Here is a 21,367-nt window from a genome sequence, read left to right on the forward strand (position 1 = left end):
CTGAGACAGAGTGAAAATCTTGTCTTGCACACTGTTCATACACATCGAATCATTACAGAGTGCACCGAGGTAGAGTGTCCTCACATGCCCACTTCTTATTGCTACCATCCGGGAGGAGGTACAGAAACCTAAAGCCACACACTCAACATTTCAGGACCAACTTTCTCCACTTCATCAGATTTCTAAATGGATAATTTTTACTGCTTTTTGCTATGCTTATTTAATATAATTTTATCTATACTTCTTAGGCTCCTTACCAAGTTAAGAGCCCATGGAATTACAGGAAAGTTTCTGGCATGGTTAGAGCTTCAGCTGATTTGTAGAAAACAAAGGGTTGGAATATAAAGATTCTTTTCTGGTTGGCTGCCAGTGACTAGTGGTGTTCCGCAGGGGTCAGTGTTGGGACCACTTTTTATGCTGTATGTCAATGATTTAGATGATGGAATAGATGGCTTTGTTACCAAGTTTGCAGAAGTTACAAAGACTGGTAGAAGGGCAGGTAGTGTTGAGGAAACAGATAGGATGCAGAAGGACTTGGACTGATTAGGAGAATGTGCAAGAAAGTGGCAAATGAAATACAATGTTGGAAAATGCACAGTCATGCACTTTAGTAGTAGAAATAAATGTGCAGACTATTTTCTAAATGGGAGAAACTCCAAAAAATCAGAGATGCAAAGGGACTTGGGAGCTCTTGTGCAGAACACCCTAAAGATTAACTTGCAAGTTGAGTCTGTGGTGGGGAAGGCAAATGCAATGTTGGCATTCATTTCAAGAGGTCTAGAATATAAGAACAGGGAAGTGATGCTGAGGCTTTATAAGGCACTGTTGAGGCCTCACCTCGAGTATTGTGAACAGTTTTGGGCTCCTTATCTAAAAAGAGAGGGTTCAGAGGAGATTCACGAGGATGATTCCAGGAATGAAGGGGTTATCATACAAGGAATGTTTGATGGCTCTGGGTCTGTACTCACTGGAATTTAGAGGGATGAGGGGGGGATCTCACTGAAGTCTTTCAGATGTTGAAAGGCCTAGACAGAGTAGATGCAGAAAGTATGTTTCCCATGATGGGAGAGTTTAGGACAAGAGGGCACAACTTCAGAATAGAAGGGTGTCCATTTAAAATGGTGATGCAGAGAAATTTCTTTAGCCAGAAGGTGGTGAAATTGTGGAAGTTGTTGCCACATGCAGCTGTGGAGGCCAGGTCATTGGGTGTACTTAAGGCAGAGATTGATAGGTTTTTGATTGGACACGGCATCAAATGTTATGGGGAGAACCCCGGGAACTGGGGTTGATGAGCAGACAAAAGGATTCAGCCATGATGGAATGGCAGAGCAGACTCGATGGGCCAAATGGCCTAATTCTGCTCCTAGGTGTTATAGTCTTATTGTAATTTATATTTTTATTATTATAACGTAGTGCTGCCATAAAACAGCAAATTTGATTCAGATTCTGAACAAGGTAAAGCAGTAACAGTGCAGAATAATTTATAGCAGCCACAGAGAAAAGGCAGAGCAGATGAACAATAAAGTGCAAATCATAACGAGGGAGATTGTAAGGTCAAGAGTCCCATTTTATTGTTCTAGGGAACCACTAAATAGTCTTGTTACAGTGGGGTAGAAGCTGTCCCCAAGCCTGGTGGGAGCTTTTGGGTCATATAGAGTTATACACACAAAATTCTGGAGGAACTTATACAGGTCAGGCAGTATCTATGGAAATGAATAAACAGTCGTTATTTTGGGCCAAGACCCTTCATCGGACATCTTGTGTCATCTGCCCGAAGTGGGGGGTAGGGATGTTGGGGAGAAAGAGGATTTCCAGGGTGGGTGGGATCTTTGATTACGATGGCTACTTTACTGAGGCAGTGAGAAGTATGGACAGAGTCCACATGTTTAAAAGGCATTTGGACGGGTGAATGGACAGGAAAGGCCTAAAGGGGTACGGGCCTAATGCAGGCAAATGGGACCATCTGAGATGGACACCTTGGTCAGTGTGGACCATTTGTACAGAAGGGCCTGTTTCTGTGCCGTATAACTCTGACTCTAACTAGGAATTGCTAGAAACACTCAGCAGGTCAGAGGGAAACAGATTTATAGTTTCAGATCCAGAACTGACCTTTGGTTATGAAATGTTCATTGATTCTCCTTCCACAAATGCAGCCTAATTGGCTGAGTGTTTCCACAACTTCCTGTTACAACTGTTGATGTTGAATGGTAGTGTACTCACACTTAATGCATGGTATAATCAGACTATCAGAGCCAAAATATCCAATGCCTATTGGTCAGCTGACAACCAATTCCAGGCTGTCTTTCACTGATTGGTCATTGTTTCCGATGACACCTTGAATGTCCTTCAGTATAACTGTTTTGAATAACTGTGCACACAAAATGCTGGTAGAACACAGCAGGCTAGGCAGCATCTATAGGGAGAAGCAATGTCGGCGTTTCGGGCCTAGCCTGCTGTGTTCTACCAGCATTTTGTGTGTGTTGTTGTTTGAATTTCCAGCATCTGCAGATTTCCTCGTGTTTGCTTTTTGAATAACTGTGCTCTGGTTGCACTGGTGAGTTTTTTTGGCTATGAATAAAGGTTTATTTTGTGTTTCACCTCCTGGCTCAGGCAAGCAAACACAACACTGAAGATGGCTCTCTGCACAGTTCTCACTCTCACCAAACTAAGCCAGGCAGACAGGGAGGGCAAGAAGGAGGGAATGGAGCATCTCTGGAGGGCCAGAGAGACCTCCTGTTCTCCCACTTGTCGGACATCCTCCAGCAAACTCGAGACAGGCAGCAACAACTTCCCAAGATCAGTTCAGTTCTGGTCTCCTCATTATAGAAAGGATGTGGAAGCTTTAAAGAGGTGCAGAGGAGACTTACCAGGATGCCACCTGGATTAGACTGCTGACTTGTGAGGAAAGGTTTTGTGGGCCGGGACTTTTCTCTTTGGAGTGAGGGAGGGTGAGAGGTGACCTTTCAGAGGTGTACAAGACTTGCTTAGCGGTGTATGAGAGATCTTTAGAATGACACAGAAGCATAGTTGTTAGCTTTATGTTTTACAACTCCAGCGACCCAGGTTCAATTCTGCTGTTGTCTGTAAGGAGTTTGTACGTTCTCCCTGGGTTTCCACTGAGTGCTCCGGTTTCCTCTCATAGTCTAAAGATGTACCGGTTAGTTAGTTTATTTGTCACAGGGTGTAACTGGACAGTGTGGGTTTGTTGCGTTAGACAGACCTGTTACCGTTCTGAATCTTTAAACTATAAATTTTAAAACTTTAAAAACACTAAGAGGCACAGATCGATTAGACAGCCGGAGACTTCTTCTCAGGGCAGAAATGGCATCATTTTAAGGTGATTGGAGGAAAGTATAGGGGGTTGTCCAAGGTAGGTTTTGTTTTTAACACATAGAGTGTGATGGGTGCATAGAAGTGCTGTCGGGGTGGTGGTAAAGGCAGATACGTCGCAGACATTTAAGAGACTTTTGGATAGGCATATGGTTGAAGGAAAAATTGAGGGCTATATGGCAGGGATGTTTTAGATTGGTCTTGGAGTAGGTTAAAAGAACAGCACTTCATTCTGGGGAAGGGTCTGTACTGTGCTGGAATGTTCTATGTTCTTGCACTACTTATTTATTTTTATGACTTATAACAATTTTTATGCCTTGAACTGTGCTGCTGTTGCAAAACAACAAACTTCATGACATAAATCAGTGGTAATAAACCTCTAATATTTGATATTTCTACCCTGGGAAAAGAATGACTATCCACCCTGTCTACAGCTTTTATAATTTTATATACTTTGTAATGTGAAGCAGTAATTTACTTGCCATTCGAAAGCTGTTCCTGCCATGCTGGTCATTGATTGGACTGTTGAGGGAAGCAGCCTTGCCCACACCAACACCGATTTCCGGTTCTGGGCAACATAGGGGTATAAGAAGAGCACGTGCGAGAGACTCATTCTCTTTCCTTTGCCTCCAGGGGCTCCTCTTCACACTGAGGTCACGACCAGTGTTGGGAATATGCTGCAGATATAGCAGGGCCCACGCGCTCACTCTGTTGAATGCTTAGGTCTGCAGTTGTATAACTGGGGGAGATTTAACGAAGTACTTGTTGAGTTTGAATGTTTCGTGGCATAGTTTTGTAACTTAGGCTGGCTTAGTTGAATGTTTTACCATTTGCCTGTAAATAAGTAGTTAATGTGTTTACTCTTCTGTCTCATTTACTAAACCCGTTCCTCGTAACATACTTGGATTCTGAAACGCTCTTGTGGCACCCAAAACTAGGCCTTTCGCACTTTCCCCATTCTACTTTAGCCCTATGCTTTGCAGATGAGTGAGATCTTGGCTTGAAGAATATAATTGCCCGAACCTCTTCAGTGCCAATATTTCACTTACTGTAGGTCCTCTTTGGTTTTCCTCTGGTCTTGCTGGCGGCTCGAATCCTGCAAACTTGGCAAATGTTGCTGAAGTTTTTCCACCAGAAAGGGGTACAAGTCGTTTGACTGTGGGCACATCAGCACAGATGGAAAAGGGATTAGTGAGGGACTTGGGTGAAGAGGTCACAACCAGCTTCAAAGAGTAATGTGCTGCTCAAGGCTGGTACTAAGTGTTAACTTTGCCTTTGTACAGTAATTGGCTTATTATTGTCAATTGTACTGAGATACAGGGAAAGCTGAACAACTGAATGCCATCCAGACAGATCATTTCACCATCAAAGATGAAAGATTAGTGTTATTTGACACATGCTCATCCAAACACACAGTAAAATGTGTCTTCTGCATCAACGAGCAACACAATTGGAAATTGTGCTGTGGGCACAACAGAGCATGCCCACAACTCACTAACCCTAACACGTACGTCTCTGGAAACCGGAGAACGTACAAACTCCTTACAGACAGCAGTGGGAATTGAACACTGATCTTACCACTGGCACTGTAAAGTAATACGCTAAAGGCTATTTTACCGTGCAGCCTTGGCCCCTTGAGTAAATACAGCAAGTTCAGGTAAGGAGGAGCTGCACACTGCCTTCCTGGCCATCGGACTACAACATTCCCCGGCAAGTGTTAACAATCTGCCAACCGCACATCTCTACTTGAAATCAGATACTTTGCGAGCACACCTGTAATTATATAGACAGTGAGTTTCTTCCATTTTACAAGTAGGAACAGGAATTCTATCTAGTCTGTTAGCTTAGAACTGTGGAATCTTTTACCAAAGGCAAAAACCCACAGAGTCCATCAGACCAATGCAGGAGCTGATAACTGACCCCACATTTTCCACATAAACAAACACAATTTTCCAATCCAGACCTCTTATAAACCACCCCCCCACCCCCGCCCACACCCCTCTGCTATGTATGTGCAGAGTGAGAATGACAACGGAATAAAGGTTTATACTGAGCAACGTTAGTAACAATTCACCCTGGGCAACGTACAACGTGAAAGCAACGAACGGACCTGCCAAGATTAAAACGTGCATTCTAAGATGTGTCTACAAGCTGACGGTCACCAATCACCCTCACCCTCAGCTTGTAGACGCACCATATAATGTTTATCATTGAAACCAGCCCCCCCCCCACCCCACTGACTCAATCTACTGCCTCAAGAAAGCAGCCAACATAATCAGAAACACTTCCCACTCTGGCCATTCCGTGTTCTCCACCCCCCCCCCCCCCCCCCATCAGACAGCAAACCAAACCTCAACAGCATGTAATGGCTAACAAGGATGAGTACAGCTTCTGGGGTTGTTATAAGATTCTTGAACGAAACTCTCATAAAATGATGAACTCAATCTATTTAATCATGGCCCTTGTTCTCTGTCAACTAGCCCTGTAACTGTTACACTCTACTCTGCATTCTGTTACTGCCTGGCCGTTTGTGACTCAATGTGCTTACATCTTGAATTATCTATCTGGATAGCGCAGAAACAAATGCTTTTGATTGTACCTCAGCACAATAATAAATAAACAATAATAATAATAAACAACTGCCAATAATTCTTATGAAGAAAGGTTTACTGTGTACCCTATGAAGTTTGGATAAGTAGATGATTGGGAGGGTTTGGAGGGCAATGGTCCAGGTGTGGATTAATGGTTTGGCACAGTCTAGATGGGCCAAAAGGCCTGTTTCTATGCTGTATTACTCTAGACTGTAACCACAGCACAACTTGATTATACTAAAACCTATTTAGCACTTCTTGAAATGTGGTCACTATAACATCTTGAGAAGGACTAGCTAAAGGCAAGCTTTATTGTGCAAGACATCAACTAACAGGGAGATTGTAAAGTCAAATCAATCATCACCATCCTCATGTACTGTGTCATACGACTTGAGCAACTGACCATGATTGTTCCTGGCAAACGTTTCTACAGAAGTGATTTACCATTGCCACCTTCTGGGTAGTGTCTTTACAAAACAGGTGACCCCAGCCTTTAATTAATTTAATAGTTTAATAGTTCAATAGTTCCATTTAATATCAAAGAATGCATACAATATATAACCTGAAATTCTTGTTCTTCATAGACGTCCATGAAAATAGAAGAGTGCCCCAGAGAATGAGTGAAAGTAAAACTGTTAGAACCAAAACCCCCTTCTCCCCTCCCACACACATGCAGCAGTGGAGCAACGACCCTCTCCCCTCCCCGTCCACTCATTTCAGCAAAAAACATCAGCACCTTCTCTCCACCCACCAAGCAAGCAATAGCAAAGCCCCCAAGAAAGACCAGTCTGCAGTACAACAAAAACTAATCATTCCCCCAACAATTTAACGTACCACAGGCTCGATCTCTCCCTAATAAAGGGACAGAGAGTGTCTCACAGCAATAGGGGAAACTAACACTCACTAATCAACGGTGTTAAAGCCTGCTGCGTCCCCCCACAGTTCTCCAGCTCAAAAATCAGCAACAAACGCTCTCCCACCAACGAGAGACACGATCTGAGTACAGAGCCCTGGCAGCTGATTACTGTTCCTGATATTCTGTTTTCTCCCACAGTGCTTCAGTCAGTGTCACCGGTACAGAATCGGCTCGTCCCAAAGGCCTCAAAGCCTCGGAACCCCGAAGGCACACTCATCTCCTAGGCTGCGTCGTTGGGATATGGAGCCGTGGGAGCAGGTCCCATCACCGCAAAGAAGCAAAGTTTGAGCGTAGCGTCTTCAGAACATCAATACTCTTCAGAGATCGTCTGCCTGCAGTCAGTGGTGGCATAACCAGGACTTGTGATCTGCACCAGCTATCCATCCACCACCTGCTCCCGTGGCTTCATATGACCCTGATCGGGGTGGGGTGGGGGGTAGTTAAGCAGGTGCCCAGGTGAGCCCTGCTGGCTAGCGGAGGGAAGGAGCACCTTACACTTCCTTTGGTAGTGATGCATCTCCATCCCACCACCCAGTCAAATAAATAAAACCTTTAAAACAAAATTGCCTGAGTTCTTCAAACCTTGTCCAAAGACAGACATGTGCCCTGGAGGATACTTACTTTCCAGAAGAGTTTTTTGATGGTGAAGCTCCTGAGGGCAGTGGCTTTCAACTCCTGCAACAGGGAGCAGGTCCTCTCCGATGTGCTGCTTCCGTAAAGCAGTTCTGAGCTCAGTTGATTGAAGAGTTTATTAATTCCCTCTGAACTGACACAACACAGACCACCTCGTCATACAGAAAGCTTTCAATACTGACATACACCAAACAGGACCATTTAATGTTAATGCATTGTAATAGAAATTGATTTTAAAAAGCACGCCAGTCGCTATATTTCATTAGGAGTTTAGTGACAATTTCTACAGCTGTTCTACGGACAGCATCAGTGTCTGGTTTGGAGGCTCCACTGCACCGGAGCGGAAAAAGCTGCAGAGAATTGTAAACAGCCAGCACCATCATAGGCACGACCCTCCCTGCCATCGAGGACATTTCAATAGGTGATGCCTCAGGAAGGTGGCATCTTAAGGACCCTCACCACCCTGGACATGCCCCCTTTCATTGCTACCATCAGGGAGGAGGTACAGGAGCTTAAAGACCCACACTAAATGCTTTAGGAACAGCTTCCTCCCCTCCACCAGATTTCTGAATGGTCCATGAACACCACCTCACTAATTTGTTTGCTTTTTGCACTATTTATTATTTATATATTGTTATTGTAATTTTTACAAATTGTACTGCACTACTGTCACAGAACAAAACATTTCACAACCAGCCTGAGATAATAATCCTGATTCTGATTTTACAACAACGAACTCAGTGGGGTAAGGGGGGTCTCCAGTGGCTACAGAGGGCTCGAACGCCATCCCCAACCTTCAGGATCGTTTATTTAAATGTCTGTTCAGATGCCAAGGAGTGAGGTTTGTGGGATCGACTTACTTGTGTGCCTTGGGACCTCGTGCGGGAGATGCAGAAGCGCTTACTTGGGCGTAGGCCGGGTCCTGCATCAGCGTCGACTGCTGCAGAGAACACGGGAGAATAACAGCAGGACACGCAAAACACAGGTCAGGCAGCATCAACGGAGAGGAATAAACAGCTGACGTTTTGAATCAAAACCCTACAACAGGACTGGAAAGGAAGGGGGAAGATGCCAGAACTAAAAGGTGGGGGAGGGGAAGGAGGCTATCAGGAAGGTGAGAGGTGAAGTTAGGTGGGCAGGAAAGGTCAAGGGCTGGAGAAGAAGGAATCTGACAGGAGAGGACAATGGATCATGGGAGAATGAGGGGAACCAGAGGGAGGTGACAGGCAAGTAGGAGAAGAGAAGAGGCGAGTGGGAAGCCAGAATGGGGAATGGAAAAAGAGAGAAGGGGAAGGGAAGCTAGAGAAATCGATGTTCATGTTGTCAAATTGGAGGCTACCCATACTGAGTATGAGATGATGCTCATCCAACTCGAGTGGCCTCACCTTGGCAGTAGAGGAGGCCATGGACCAACAGGTTGGAACAGGAAAGATAAATGTAATTAAAATGCGTGGCTACCGGGAAAGTTGGCCTTTTGCGGCAGATGGAACGAAGGTGGTTGACAAAGGGGTCTCCAATCGACGTCAGATCTCACTGACATAGAGGAGGCCGCTCTGGGAGCACCTCAGTGACTCTAAGACTCACAGGTGAAGTGTCGCCTCACCTGGAAGGACTGTTTGGGGCTCCGAATGGTAGTGAGGAAGGAGGTGTAGGGGCAGGTGTAGCACCTGTTCCACTTGCAAGGGTAAGTATCTGGAGGGACATCAGTGGGGAGGGACAAATGGACAAGGGAGTCACGTAGGGAGCGATCTCTGTGGAAAGCAGAGAGTGGGGGAAGGAGGGAAAGATGCGTCTAGTGGTAGGATTCCATTGAAGATGGCTGAATTTACAGAGAGTGATGTTCTGGATGCAGAAGCTCTTGGGGTGGTAGGTAAGGAGAAGGGGAATGTTATGGCTGTGGGGATATGGGGCGAGGGCAGATGTCCAGGAATGAAGGCAAGGCAGCAGTGGCCACAAGGCACTGATGAGAAACCACAAGCGACCCTCACTTTTACTTACTATCATAAAATTGTTCCACGCACTTTTTAAATGGAGAAATATGAGAGAAGACATGGAGATGATGTAAAGATGAAGCTCCAATTCCCTTTCAACCGATTGGCTGTTTATCCTCTTCTCTGCATCTGGGATGGAGTCACATACATCGAGTTGCTGCTCCTTTTGCTGGCTCAGACATCGATTGGCTGGGAGCAGTTCCACCGGAGCCGGGTTCTCAGCCGACGCCAAGCCGCCGGCCGGCCTGTCCCTCGGAGGGACCGGCAGTGGACGGGCACTCGCAGAACTGGGCGCCGGACGCTCCTCTTTGCGCTTCTCGGACAGTTTCAGGTTCTTCAGGTCGGGAGGTGGGCGAGGGACTGCACAGGTCACTCTGGGATTGGGCTCCCCAGCAAAGGCTGCACCTTTCCTAGAGGTGATAGAAAGGCTGACTAACTTAGCTGAATGTGCATGGGGAGGAAGGTTGAGACTGCACATAGGAGCCCACCTGAAAGTCCTAATTCTAGCGTTTTCTAGTTCTGCCTTGCATTGCCAAATTCCAGTACTGTGCAAAAGTATTTGGCACACATATATAGCTAGGCTGCCCAACACCTTTGCACAGTACTGTAGTCGTTTTACATATTGCACTGTACTGCTGCCACAAAAAGAAACAAATTCCATGACATTTGTGAGTGATGATAAACCTGATTCTGATATGGGTCTCTGTTGTGGACTGAGAGTGGAAAGGGGGTAGGGAGATGGGAATTTTGGTTGGGAAAAGCGGAAGGAAAAGGGGAGGGAGTGGGAAGCACCAGAGACTTTCTGTAATGATCAATAAATTAATTGAATGGCATCAAATGACCTTGCCTGGTATCTCAGGGATGGGTATGTCTGCACCTGGCACTCCTTCTCTGCCACCCGTCCCACACCCCTCCCTTGCCATTCCCAACATCCTTTGCTCCTGCCACCACTCGTTCTCTGCTCCATGTGGACAAATACAGTACTGTGCTAGGGTCAGCAGCACAACGGGTAACTAAGTCTTTTCCACAGTACTGCAGATGACAATAAATACTCAATCAGAATCATGTTTAATATTACTGACGCACAATCATTGGCCACTTTATTAGGTACACCTGTACACCTGCTCATTAAAGCAAATATCTAATCAGCCAATCATGTGGCAGCAACTCAATGCATAAAAGCATGCAGACGTGATCAAGAGGTTCAGTTGGTGATCAGACCAAACATCAGAATGGGGGAAGAAATGTGACCTAAGTGACTTGGTCTGTGGAATGATTGTTGGTGCCAGACAGGGTGGTTTGAGTATCTCAGAAACTGCTGATCTCCTGGTATTCTCACACACAACAGTCTCTAGAGTTTTCAAAGAATGGTGTGGAAAACAAAAAAAAAATCCAGTGAGTGGCAGTTCTGAGGGTGAAAACACCTCGTTAATGAGAGAGGTCAGAGGAGATTGGATAGACTGGTTCAGGCTGACAGTAACTCAAATAACCACGTGTTACAACAGTGGTGTGCAGAAGAACATCTCTGAACACACATCGAATCTTGATGCAACAGACACCAATTGCTGGGGGAGCTCAGCAGGTCAGGCAGCATCTATGGAAATGAATAAACAGTCGACGTTTCAGGCCAAGGACTTTCATTGGAAAGTGGATGGGCTTCAGCAACAGGAGACCATGAGAAAGATAATGAAGTGGTCACTGAGTGTATTTCATGAAATATGCAGCTTTGTGGAAGCAGGACAGTGCAAGTAATGAAATAATAACTAAGATTATCTTAGATTAGTTTGTTTGTCATGTACATTGAACCAAAGTGAAACACATTTACGTATTAATATTTTTTTTCTTCTATATTACGTATTGCATTGAACTGCTGCTGCTAAGTTAACAAATTTCACGTCACATGCTGGTGATAATAAACCTGATTCTGATTCTGATCCTGAAATGGGTCACTTGCATCAAATCAAATCAGTGAGGGTCATGCTGGGCAGCCCGCAACACTTGCCACTCTTCCGCCACCAGCAAAGTAGGCCCGCATCTCACCAACCCTAATCCGTACATCGTGGAACGTGGGAGGAAACCGGCGCACCAGAAGAACTCCACGCAGTCGTGCGGAGAACGTACAAACAGCGGGAGGAATCAAACCTCGATCTTACTGCTGGCACTTCAATAGCATCATGCTAACCACTCCACTACCGTACCTCCTCTACATCTCATATAAAAAATTAAACAAATAGTATGAAAGAGGAATAGTGAGATAGTTTTCATGGGTTCATGGACTGTTCAGAAATCTGGTGGCGGAGGAGAAGAAGCTGTTCCTAAAACATTGAGATGGGGCTTCAGGCTCCTGTACCTCCTCCCTGCTGGTAGTAATGAGAAACCATGTCCGGATGGTGAGGTCCTTACTGGTGCATGAGTCACTGAGTTTTGAAGACATCCTCAATGTTGGGGAGGGTGGTGTCCATTATGGAGTGGCTGAGTTTACAACTCTCTGCAGCCTCCTTTGATCCTGGGCATTGGTACCCCCATACCAGGTGGTGATGCACCCAGTCAGAACACTCTCCACGGCACACCTGTGGAAGTTCACTCGAACCTTTGGTGAGATACCAAATCTCCTCAGACTCCGAATGAGGTAGAGCCAGTGGCGTGCCTTTGTCACGATCAAATCAGTCTGCTGGGATGTCGATAACCAGGAGCTTGAAGCTGCTGGCCTTTCCCTGAAGACGGCTGTGTGTGCCCTCCACGCCAAGGAACGTACTTTGCCAGGATGTTGCTAAGGAGGCAGTGGTTTGGTTATGAGGAGAGACCGGAGATTCTGGGCCTGGTCTCACCAGAGCACAGAAGGTTTATAGAGACAAGACTGAAGTAAATAAAATTATGAGAGGTATGAACTGGAGGAAAATTGTCCACCCATTTTAGAGATACATAATTAACTCTGAACTGATTCCACAACCTATGGACTCACTATCAAGGGTTTGACATTTCATGTTCTCAATACTACTTTATTATTATTTTGTATTTGCGCACATTGTTTTTTTGGCACACTAGTTGCTTGTCAGTCTTTGTGTGTTGTTTTTCACTGATTATGTTGTATTTCTGTGCTTTGCTGTGAGTGCCTGCAGGAAAATGAATATGGTGACATACAGTATATGGGGTGTCCAGGGAGGGGAGCTCCTCTGCTGTCTGGCCTGTCATCACTGGCGTTGTAATGGTGTTACACTAACCGCTATGTTACCGCGATGCCTGCATTAAGAAGTGTGGAAGAGCGCTCGATTTACATGGGCATAGAAGCAAGCCAAGTGCTGGAAGGTGGGATTGCTGCTGATGGAGCCCCAGTGGTCAGCAGAGAGTGAACTGTCTCCCTGCTCTTTGTACTCGAAAGAACAGATACGAAAGGCAAAGCTTCTCACACAAAAGAAATGCATCTGAGCTAGAGGATGACCTATAAAAGCTACGTAACACGAAACGAAATTAAAGTTGACACTAGGATAGTCTGAAAGGTCGGGGAAAGATTCACATTACAGCATAAAAAGAAACTCAAGAATCTGGTCCTGGTTACTTCTCAGACTCCACTGCCTTCATCTACACTGAGAAACAGAGTCACCCGAAACCCTCACCAGCACTTTGTGCTAAACCTAATTACACAAATGCCAAGCTGAATACATAAAAGACGATACCTCAAGGTTTTTCAGATATATAAAGGGTAAAAGAGAGGCGAGAGTAGGTACCAGTCTGCTGGAGTAATGAGAGGCAAAGAAAAGCAGAGAAACTTAATAAATATTCTGCATCACTCTTCACAATGGAAGACACCAACAGTATGCCAGAAACTCAGGCTCAAGAGAGTGTAGTTGCTGTCTCTAAAGGGAAGGTGCTTGGGAAGCTGGAAGCTCTGAAGATAGATGTCACCTGGACCAGACAGTGCACACCCCAGGTACCCAAGGAGACTGTAGAGACATTATTAATGATCCTTCAAGAATCAGTAGATTCTGAAATGATTCTGGAGGACTGAAAAATTGGAAATGTCACTCCACTCATTTAGAAGGGTGGGAGACAGAAGAAAGGAAATTATAGGCCAGTTAGTCTGACCTCAGTGGTTGGGAAGATGTTGACGTCAATTGTTAAAGATGTGGCTTTGGGGTGCTTGGAGGCACATGATAAAACAAGTCAAGGTCAGAATGGTTTCCTTAAGGGGAAATCTTGCCTGACAAATCTGTTGTATTCTTTGAGGAAATAACAGGCAGGATAGACAAAGGAAAATCAGTAGATGTTGTATATTTTGGATTTTTTAGAAAACCTTTCACAAGGTGCCGTACATGAGGCTTCATAACAACGTGAAAGCCTAGGGTAATTTCAGGAAAGATACTATCATAGATAGAAGATTGGCTAATTGGGAGGAGGCAAGAGTGGGAATAAAGGGGGCCTTTTCTGGTTGGCTGTCAGTTGCAAGTGGTGTTCTGCAGGAGCTGGTATTGGGACCGCTTCCTTTTACATGATATGTCAATGATTTAGATGACAGAATTGACAATGGCTTTGGGGCCAAGTTTGCAGACAATAAAAAAAGATAGGTGGAGGGGCAGGTAGTGTTGAGGAAACAGGGAGTCTGCAGAAGGACTGACAGAATGGGAGAACGGGCAAAGCAGCAGCAGATGGAAGACAGTGGAAGGAACGGTATGGTCATGTACTATGATAGAAGGAATAAAGGTGAAGACTGTTTTCTAAACGGGGAGAAAATTCAAAAATCAGAGGTACATAGGGAATCGGGAGTCCTTGCGCAGGATTCCCTAAAGGTTAACTTGCAGGTTGAGCCAGAAGTGAGGAAGGCAAATGCAACGTTAGCATTCATTTTGAGAGCGACTGAACCCCATGTTTGGATGATGATTTAAGCACCAGGCCAGATTGTGAAAGTCAGGGTATTGGGGCATGAAGAAACAGGCAGGCTGGTTCAACTCACTGCTCTGCGCCGAGATGAGGCTCTGTGGACGGTCTCTGTGTGGACGGTCTCTGTGTGGACGGTCACTCTGTGGACGGTCACTCTGTGTGGACGGTCACTCTGTGGACGGTCTCTCTGTGTGGACGGTCTCTGTGTGGACGGTCACTCTGTGGACGGTCTCTCTGTGTGGACGGTCTCTGTGTGGACGGTCTCTGTGTGGACGGTCACTCTGTGGACGGTCTCTGTGTGGACGGTCTCTGTGTGGACAGTATCTCTGTGTGGACAGTCTCTGTGTGGACGGTCACTCCATGTGGACGGTTTCTGTGTGGACAGTATCTCTGTGTGTGGACAGTCTCTGTGTGGACGGTCTCTGTGTGGACAGTCTCTGTGTGGACGGTCACTCTGTATGGACAGTCTCTGTGTGGACGGTCTCTGTGTGGACAGTCTCTGTGTGGACGGTCACTCTGTATGGACAGTCTCTGTGTGGACGGTCTCTGTGTGGACAGTCTCTGTGTGGACGGTCACTCTGTATGGACAGTCTCTGTGTGGACGGTCTCTGTGTGGACAGTCTCTGTGTGGACGGTCACTCTGTATGGACAGTCTCTGTGTGGACGGTCTCTGTGTGGACAGTCTCTCTGTGTGGACGGTCTCTCTGTGTGGACGGTCTCTGTGTGGACAGTCTCTCTGTGTGGACGGTCTCTCTCTGTGTGGACGGTCTCTGTGTGGACGGTCTGTGTGTGGACGGTCTCTGTGTGGACGGTCTCTCTGTGTGGACGGTCACTCTGTGTGGACGGTCACTCTGTGGACGGTCTCTGTGTGGACGGTCTCTGTGTGGACGGTCTCTCTGTGTGGACGGTCTCTCTCTGTGTGGATGGTCACTCTGTGTGGACGGTCTCTCTGTGTGGACGGTCACTCTGTGTGGACGGTCTCTCTGTGTGGACGGTCTCTGCGTGGACGGTCTCTGCGTGGACGGTCTCTCTGTGTGGACGGTCTCTCTCTGTGTGGACGGTCACTCTGTGTGGACGGTCTCTCTGTGTGGACGGGCTCTCTGTGTGGACGGTCACTCTGTGTGGACGGTCTCTGTGTGGACGGTCACTGTGTGGATGGTCACTCTCTGTGGACGGTCTCTCTGTGTGGACGGTCTCTCTGTGTGGACGGTCACTCTCTGTGGACGGTCTCTCTGTGTGGACGGTCTCTCTGTGGACGGTCTCTCTGAGTGGACGGTCACTCTGTGGACGGTCACTCTGTGTGGACGGTCACTCTGTGGACGGTCTCTCTGTGTGGACGGTCTCTGTGTGGACGGTCTCTCTATGTGGACGGTCTCTGTGTGTGGACGGTCTCTCTGTGTGGACGGTCTCTCTGTGTGGACGGTCTCTGTGTGGACGGTCTCTCTGTGTGGATGGTCTCTGTGTGGACGGTCTCTCTCTGTGTGGACGGTCACTCTGTGTGGACGGTCTCTGTGTGGACGGTCTCTCTGTGTGGACGGTCTCTCTCTGTGTGGATGGTCACTCTGTGTGGACGGTCTCTGTGTGGACGGTCTCTCTCTGTGGACGGTCACTCTGTGGACGGTCTCTCTGTGTGGACGGTCTCTCTGTGTGGACGGTCTCTCTCTGTGTGGACGGTCACTCTGTGTGGACGGTCTCTGTGTGGACGGTCTCTCTCTGTGGACGGTCACTCTGTGGACGGTCTCTCTGTGTGGACGGTCTCTCTCTGTGTGGACGGTCTCTCTGTGTGGACGGTCTCTCTTGTGGACGGTCTCTGTGTGGACGGTCACTCTGTGTGGACGGTCTCTCTCTGTGGACGGTCTCTCTCTGTGTGGACGGTCTCTCTTGTGGACGGTCTCTGTGTGGACGGTCTCTCTGTGTGGACGGTCTCTCTCTGTGGACGGTCTCTCTCTGTGTGGACGGTCTCTCTGTGTGGACGGTTTCTGTGTGGACGGTCTCTCTGTGGACGGTCTCTCTGTGTGGACGGTCTCTCTGTGGACGGTCACTCTGTGTGGACGGTCTCTGTGTGGACGGTCTCTCTGTGGACGGTCTCTCTGTGTGGACGGTCTCTCTGTGGACGGTCACTCTGTGTGGACGGTCTCTCTGTGTGGACGGTCTCTCTGTGGACGGTCACTCTGTGTGGACGGTCTCTGTGTGGACGGTCTCTCTGTGTGGACGGTCTCTCTCTGTGTGGACGGTCACTCTGTGTGGACGGTCTCTGTGTGGACGGTCTCTCTCTGTGGACGGTCACTCTGTGGACGGTCTCTCTGTGTGGACAGTCTCTCTCTGTGTGGACGGTCTCTCTGTGGACGGTCACTCTGTGTGGACGGTCTCTCTGTGGACGGTCTCTCTGTGTGGACGGTCTCTCTGTGGACGGTCTCTCTGTGTGGACGGTCTCTCTGTGGACGGTCACTCTGTGTGGACGGTCTCTGTGTGGACGGTCTCTCTGTGGACGGTCTCTCTGTGTGGACGGTCTCTCTGTGGACGGTCACTCTGTGTGGACGGTCTCTCTGTGGACGGTCACTCTGTGTGGACGGTCTCTCTGTGTGGACGGTCTCTCTGTGGACGGTCACTCTGTGTGGACGGTCTCTGTGTGGACGGTCTCTCTGTGTGGACGGTCTCTGTGTGGATGGTCACTCTGTGTGGACGGTCTCTCTCTGTGTGGACGGTCTCTCTCTGTGTGGACGGTCTCTGTGTGGACGGTCTCTCTGTGTGGACGGTCTCTGTGTGGACGGTCTCTCTCTGTGTGGACGGTCTCTGTGTGGACGGTCTCTCTGTGTGGACGGTCTCTCTCTGTGTGGACGGTCACTCTGTGTGGACGGTCTCTCTGTGTGGACGGTAACTCTGTGTGGACGGTCTCTCTGTGTGGACGGTCTCTCTGTGTGGATGGTCACTCTGTGTGGACGGTCTCTCTCTGTGTGGACGGTCTCTCTCTGTGTGGACGGTCTCTGTGTGGACGGTCTCTCTGTGTGGACGGTCTCTGTGTGGACGGTCTCTCTCTGTGTGGAGGGTCACTCAGTGTGGACAGTCTCTGTGTGGACGGTCTCTCTATGTGGACGGTCTCTCTCTGTGTGGACGGTCACTCTGTGCCGACGGTCTCTTTCTGGCCTTCAGTTCAGAGTGTTACTTGCTTGCATTTATTGTTTGCATGATTTGTCTTTTTTCCTGCACATTGGGTGCTGGACTGTCTTCATTTTCATTTACTTTTGCGTTTGTTTTGTGGCTGCTGTAAGGAGAGGAATCTCAACGGTGTGTAACGCATACAGACTTCATTCACAAATATACTTTGAACCTTTGAAATCAGCCATGATGGAATGACAGAGCAGACTGGATGGGCCAAATGGCCTAATTCTGTTCCTTTATCTTATGGTCTGGGCTGAAAGACTTTTCCCACCTGTACCACTTTATGGCTTGTTGACTCCATGGTACATCTCCGGACAAATAAACAGCAGAGCTGGCTCAAAGGATGCCAGTCCCCCTTTCCTGGAGTTTACGAACATCTGACTGAATGGGAAACTGAAAAGGCAGAGAGATCTAGAGAGGAAATTCCAGAGTTTAGAGACTGTCAGTGGTAGGGCTCTGAAACTGGGCTCATACAGGGGAAATACGATTCAGGCCTGCAAGGTAGCGAGGGTAGAAAAAGCTGGAGCCGCTTAACGTGGGCATGGAGCCGCTTAAGGTGGGCGTGGAGCAGCTTAACGTGGGCATGGAGCCGCTTAACGTGGGCATGGAGCTGCTTAACGTGGGCATTGAGCCAGGCAGTATAGGATCAGAGCACAGCTATAGTCCAGACTGAAGCCAAGACAGACAAGGGCTGGGATTAAAGTAGTACTGAAGGCATTTCCTTAAGAAACAAAAAAAAAATTGGTCAAGGAAACAGGAAAAATTAAAAAAAACAATGATAGTTTGTAACCCTCCCTCCCTTTCTATTCTGCCTCCTACTCCTTTCCTTTTCAGTCCTGATGAAGGGTCGTGACCCGAATCACTGACTGTTTATTCCCCCCACCAAATAAATTCTGCCGGCTCAGTTCTTTCAGCTCTTCAAGTATTGCTTATGATTTCCAGCATCTGCAGAGTACCTTGACTCAATGATGTAAGGACTCCCATTCCAATCCGACAAACAAATCCCTCCCCAACTTTCTGACTCACTCCACCTCCTCTGCCTCGACAGCTGGGAAAGCAAAGAACAACGCTTAGAGTAAAATCTGTGAGCCCAGTTCAAGTCTCAGAGGGAACGAGCCATTTACTGGATCCAGAGTGGGGAATGGCAGCACAACTCGGAAAAGCTGTCACAGAAGCATGGCAAACATGAGGAAATCTGCAGATGCTGGAAATTCAAACAACACACACAAAATGCCGGTGGAACACAGCAGGCCAGGCAGCATCTATAGGGAGAAGCACTGTCGACATTTCAGGCCGAGACCCTTCGTCAGGACAGTAGCATAGCAGCTGGTGTAAGGCTTTATAGCACCAGCGATCGAGGTTCCTACACCCTCCCCACGATCCGGTTCCTCCCACGTTCCAGACGTGCGGGTTAGTGAGCTGTGGGCATGCCATGTTGGCGCTGGAAGTGGGCAGCTCTTGTGGCACATCCCCAAACACAAACGACACATTGCACTGTTTGTTTTGACAAATGAAGCCAATCCTTAACTCTTTTATATTTAACTATTTTTACCCCAGGCAGGATCTCCTATTTTGTACACAATATTTTCAATATTAAATTGAAAACATTCGAGTAATCTGCTTATTATCAACAAAGTGAGTGGCCACTCAGGGCTACGGATTGTGCACTTCGAGTGGCCGATTGCTTCACCTTCCACTGATATACAGTACAGTCACATCTCAGGGTATATCCTGATGAGCTTTTATCCAGCCATTGTTGAGAGTGTTGTGACCACCTCTATTACCGATTGGTTTCCCGCTGCCTCCTCCCTCTCCAAGCCAGGTTGCTGTGAGTCGTTCACACAGTGGGGAAGATCACTGGCTGGCAGCTACCGACATTAAAAGACCAGTCCATCACCAGAGTGCAGAAAAGAGTTCAAAAATTACTTCTGACTCCACCCACCTGTTTTCCGAATTCCCATCAGGGAGACACTACGAGTCCATCACCACCAGGACTGCACGTCACCTCTGAAGCTTCTTTCCGGTAGCTATCCAGCTTCTCAGAAAAACTCACTCAGGTGTAATCCCGACTGTCCCTGCACAACATCCGTTAAATGGTCTTTCCTGCTCTCCTCATTCTGTTGATAATTATGTAATCTGCTCATACATTCACATTTACTTAAGTTTGATCATTAATGTTTGCACATAAGACCATACGAAATAGAAGCAGAATTAGGCCATTCAGCCCATCGAGTCTGCTTTGTCATTCCATCATGACTGATCCTGGAACCCACTCAACCCTATACACCTCCCTTCTCACCACATCCTTTGTTGCTCTGACCGATCAGGAAACTATCAACTTCCACCTTAAATACCCACGGACCATTGACATATACTGCTGACCATTCTGCTAATTGTTGATTGCTGATGGCTGTTTACACTATTGTCTTGTAAACTGTTGGTGCTATTACGTTGTCTGTTCTGGTATTGTCCTGTGTTTTATGCTTGGCACCAAACCACAGTCAGTTCTGGGATGTTTCATACTCTGACAATAAAGGGATTCAGATTCGAATTCAGATCTCTGCTGTCCCTACACTCAGTGGCCACTTTATTAAGAACACTTGTACACCTGCTCATTGATGCAGATATCTGATCAGCCAATCATGTTGTAACAGCTCAAGGCATAAAAGCTTGGTCAAGAAGTTCAGTTGTTTAAATCAAACACTGGAATGGAAAAGAAATATGATCTGAATGACTTTGACTGTGGAATGAGTGTTGGTGCCAGATGGGGTGGTTTGAGTATCTCAGAAACAGCTGATCTCCTGGGATTTTCACTAACAGTCTCTCGAATTTACAGAGAATGCTGTGAAAAACAAAATTCATCCAGTGAGCAGCTGTTCTGTAGGTGAAAACGCCTTGTTAATGAGAGAGGTCAGAGGAGAATGGGCAGATTGGTTCAAGCTGACAGGAAGCTGACAGTAACACAAATAACCATGCGTTATAACCGTGATGTGCAATGGAGCATCTCTGAACACACAACACATCGAACCTTGAAGTGGATGGAATAGAAAACCACAAACATAAACTCAATGGACACTTTATTAGGTATATGAATACATAATAAAGCAGCCACTGAGTATATGTAGTCACATATATTTAATGTCAGACTACGAATTAGAACTCTGAGTGCACATTCTGTTTTATCAAAGTACGTATATGTCACCCGATGTTACCCTCAGTTTCATTTCCTTGCAGGCATTTGCAGTAGAATAGAGATTACTATAGAATCAACAAAACATGAAGACTGACAAACAACCAATGTGCAAAAGAGGACAAACAGTACAAATACAAAAATTTTAATGAATAAGTAACTAAAAAATACTGAGAGCATGAATTCTGGAGTCCTTGAAAGGGAGTTGTGAAATCAGTTCGGGGTTCAGGTGAGCAAAGTTATCCACACTGCATGGTTGAAGAGTAATAACTGTTCTGACCTTGATGGCGTGGGATCGAAGAATCCAGTACCTCCTTCCCAATGACAGCAGTGAGAAGAGAGCCTGGCCTGTGTTGCAGAAGTCCCTGATGCTGCTTTCCTGCGGCAGAACTTGTAGATGCATTCAATGGTGGGGAGGGCTTTACCCATGATGAACTGGGCCATATCCACTACTGTTTGTAGGATTTTCCTTTCAAGGGTATTGGTGTTTCCATACCAGGTTGTAATGCAGCCAATCCAGATCCATCATCGAGACAGGTATACCTCAGCCTATACTACCTGAGGAGATTCGGTAGCTCACCAGATCTCTGCAGGTGTACTGTGGAGAGCATCCTGGCCACTTGCATCACTGCCTGCTACGAAGGCTCCAATGCACAGGATCGAAAGAGGCTGCAGAGGGTTG

General features: G+C 47.0%; 1 protein-coding gene across 6 annotated transcripts in view; it reads right to left on the reverse strand.

Annotated features, from left to right (window-relative positions):
- c8h12orf56 (chromosome 8 C12orf56 homolog) overlaps nt 1-21,367 on the reverse strand; it is a 95,400-nt gene that overhangs the window by 38,677 nt on the left and 35,356 nt on the right. For 4 of the 6 annotated variants that reach the window (XM_059977579.1, XM_059977578.1, XM_059977577.1 and 1 more), the window contains exons 4-7: nt 9,469-9,871; nt 8,331-8,410; nt 7,459-7,603; nt 4,380-4,486 (exon numbers count right to left, since the gene is read on the reverse strand). In XM_059977579.1, coding sequence (XP_059833562.1) covers nt 4,380-4,486; nt 7,459-7,603; nt 8,331-8,410; nt 9,469-9,871 — 735 coding nt within the window. The remainder of the gene's footprint in view (nt 1-4,379; nt 4,487-7,458; nt 7,604-8,330; nt 8,411-9,468; nt 9,872-21,367) is intronic. The other 2 variants (XM_059977576.1, XM_059977580.1) reach the window with 2 other exon arrangements.

This window comes from Hypanus sabinus, chromosome 8, assembly GCF_030144855.1.
Source record: "Hypanus sabinus isolate sHypSab1 chromosome 8, sHypSab1.hap1, whole genome shotgun sequence".
In the NCBI taxonomy this organism is placed as follows: domain Eukaryota; kingdom Metazoa; phylum Chordata; class Chondrichthyes; order Myliobatiformes; family Dasyatidae; genus Hypanus; species Hypanus sabinus.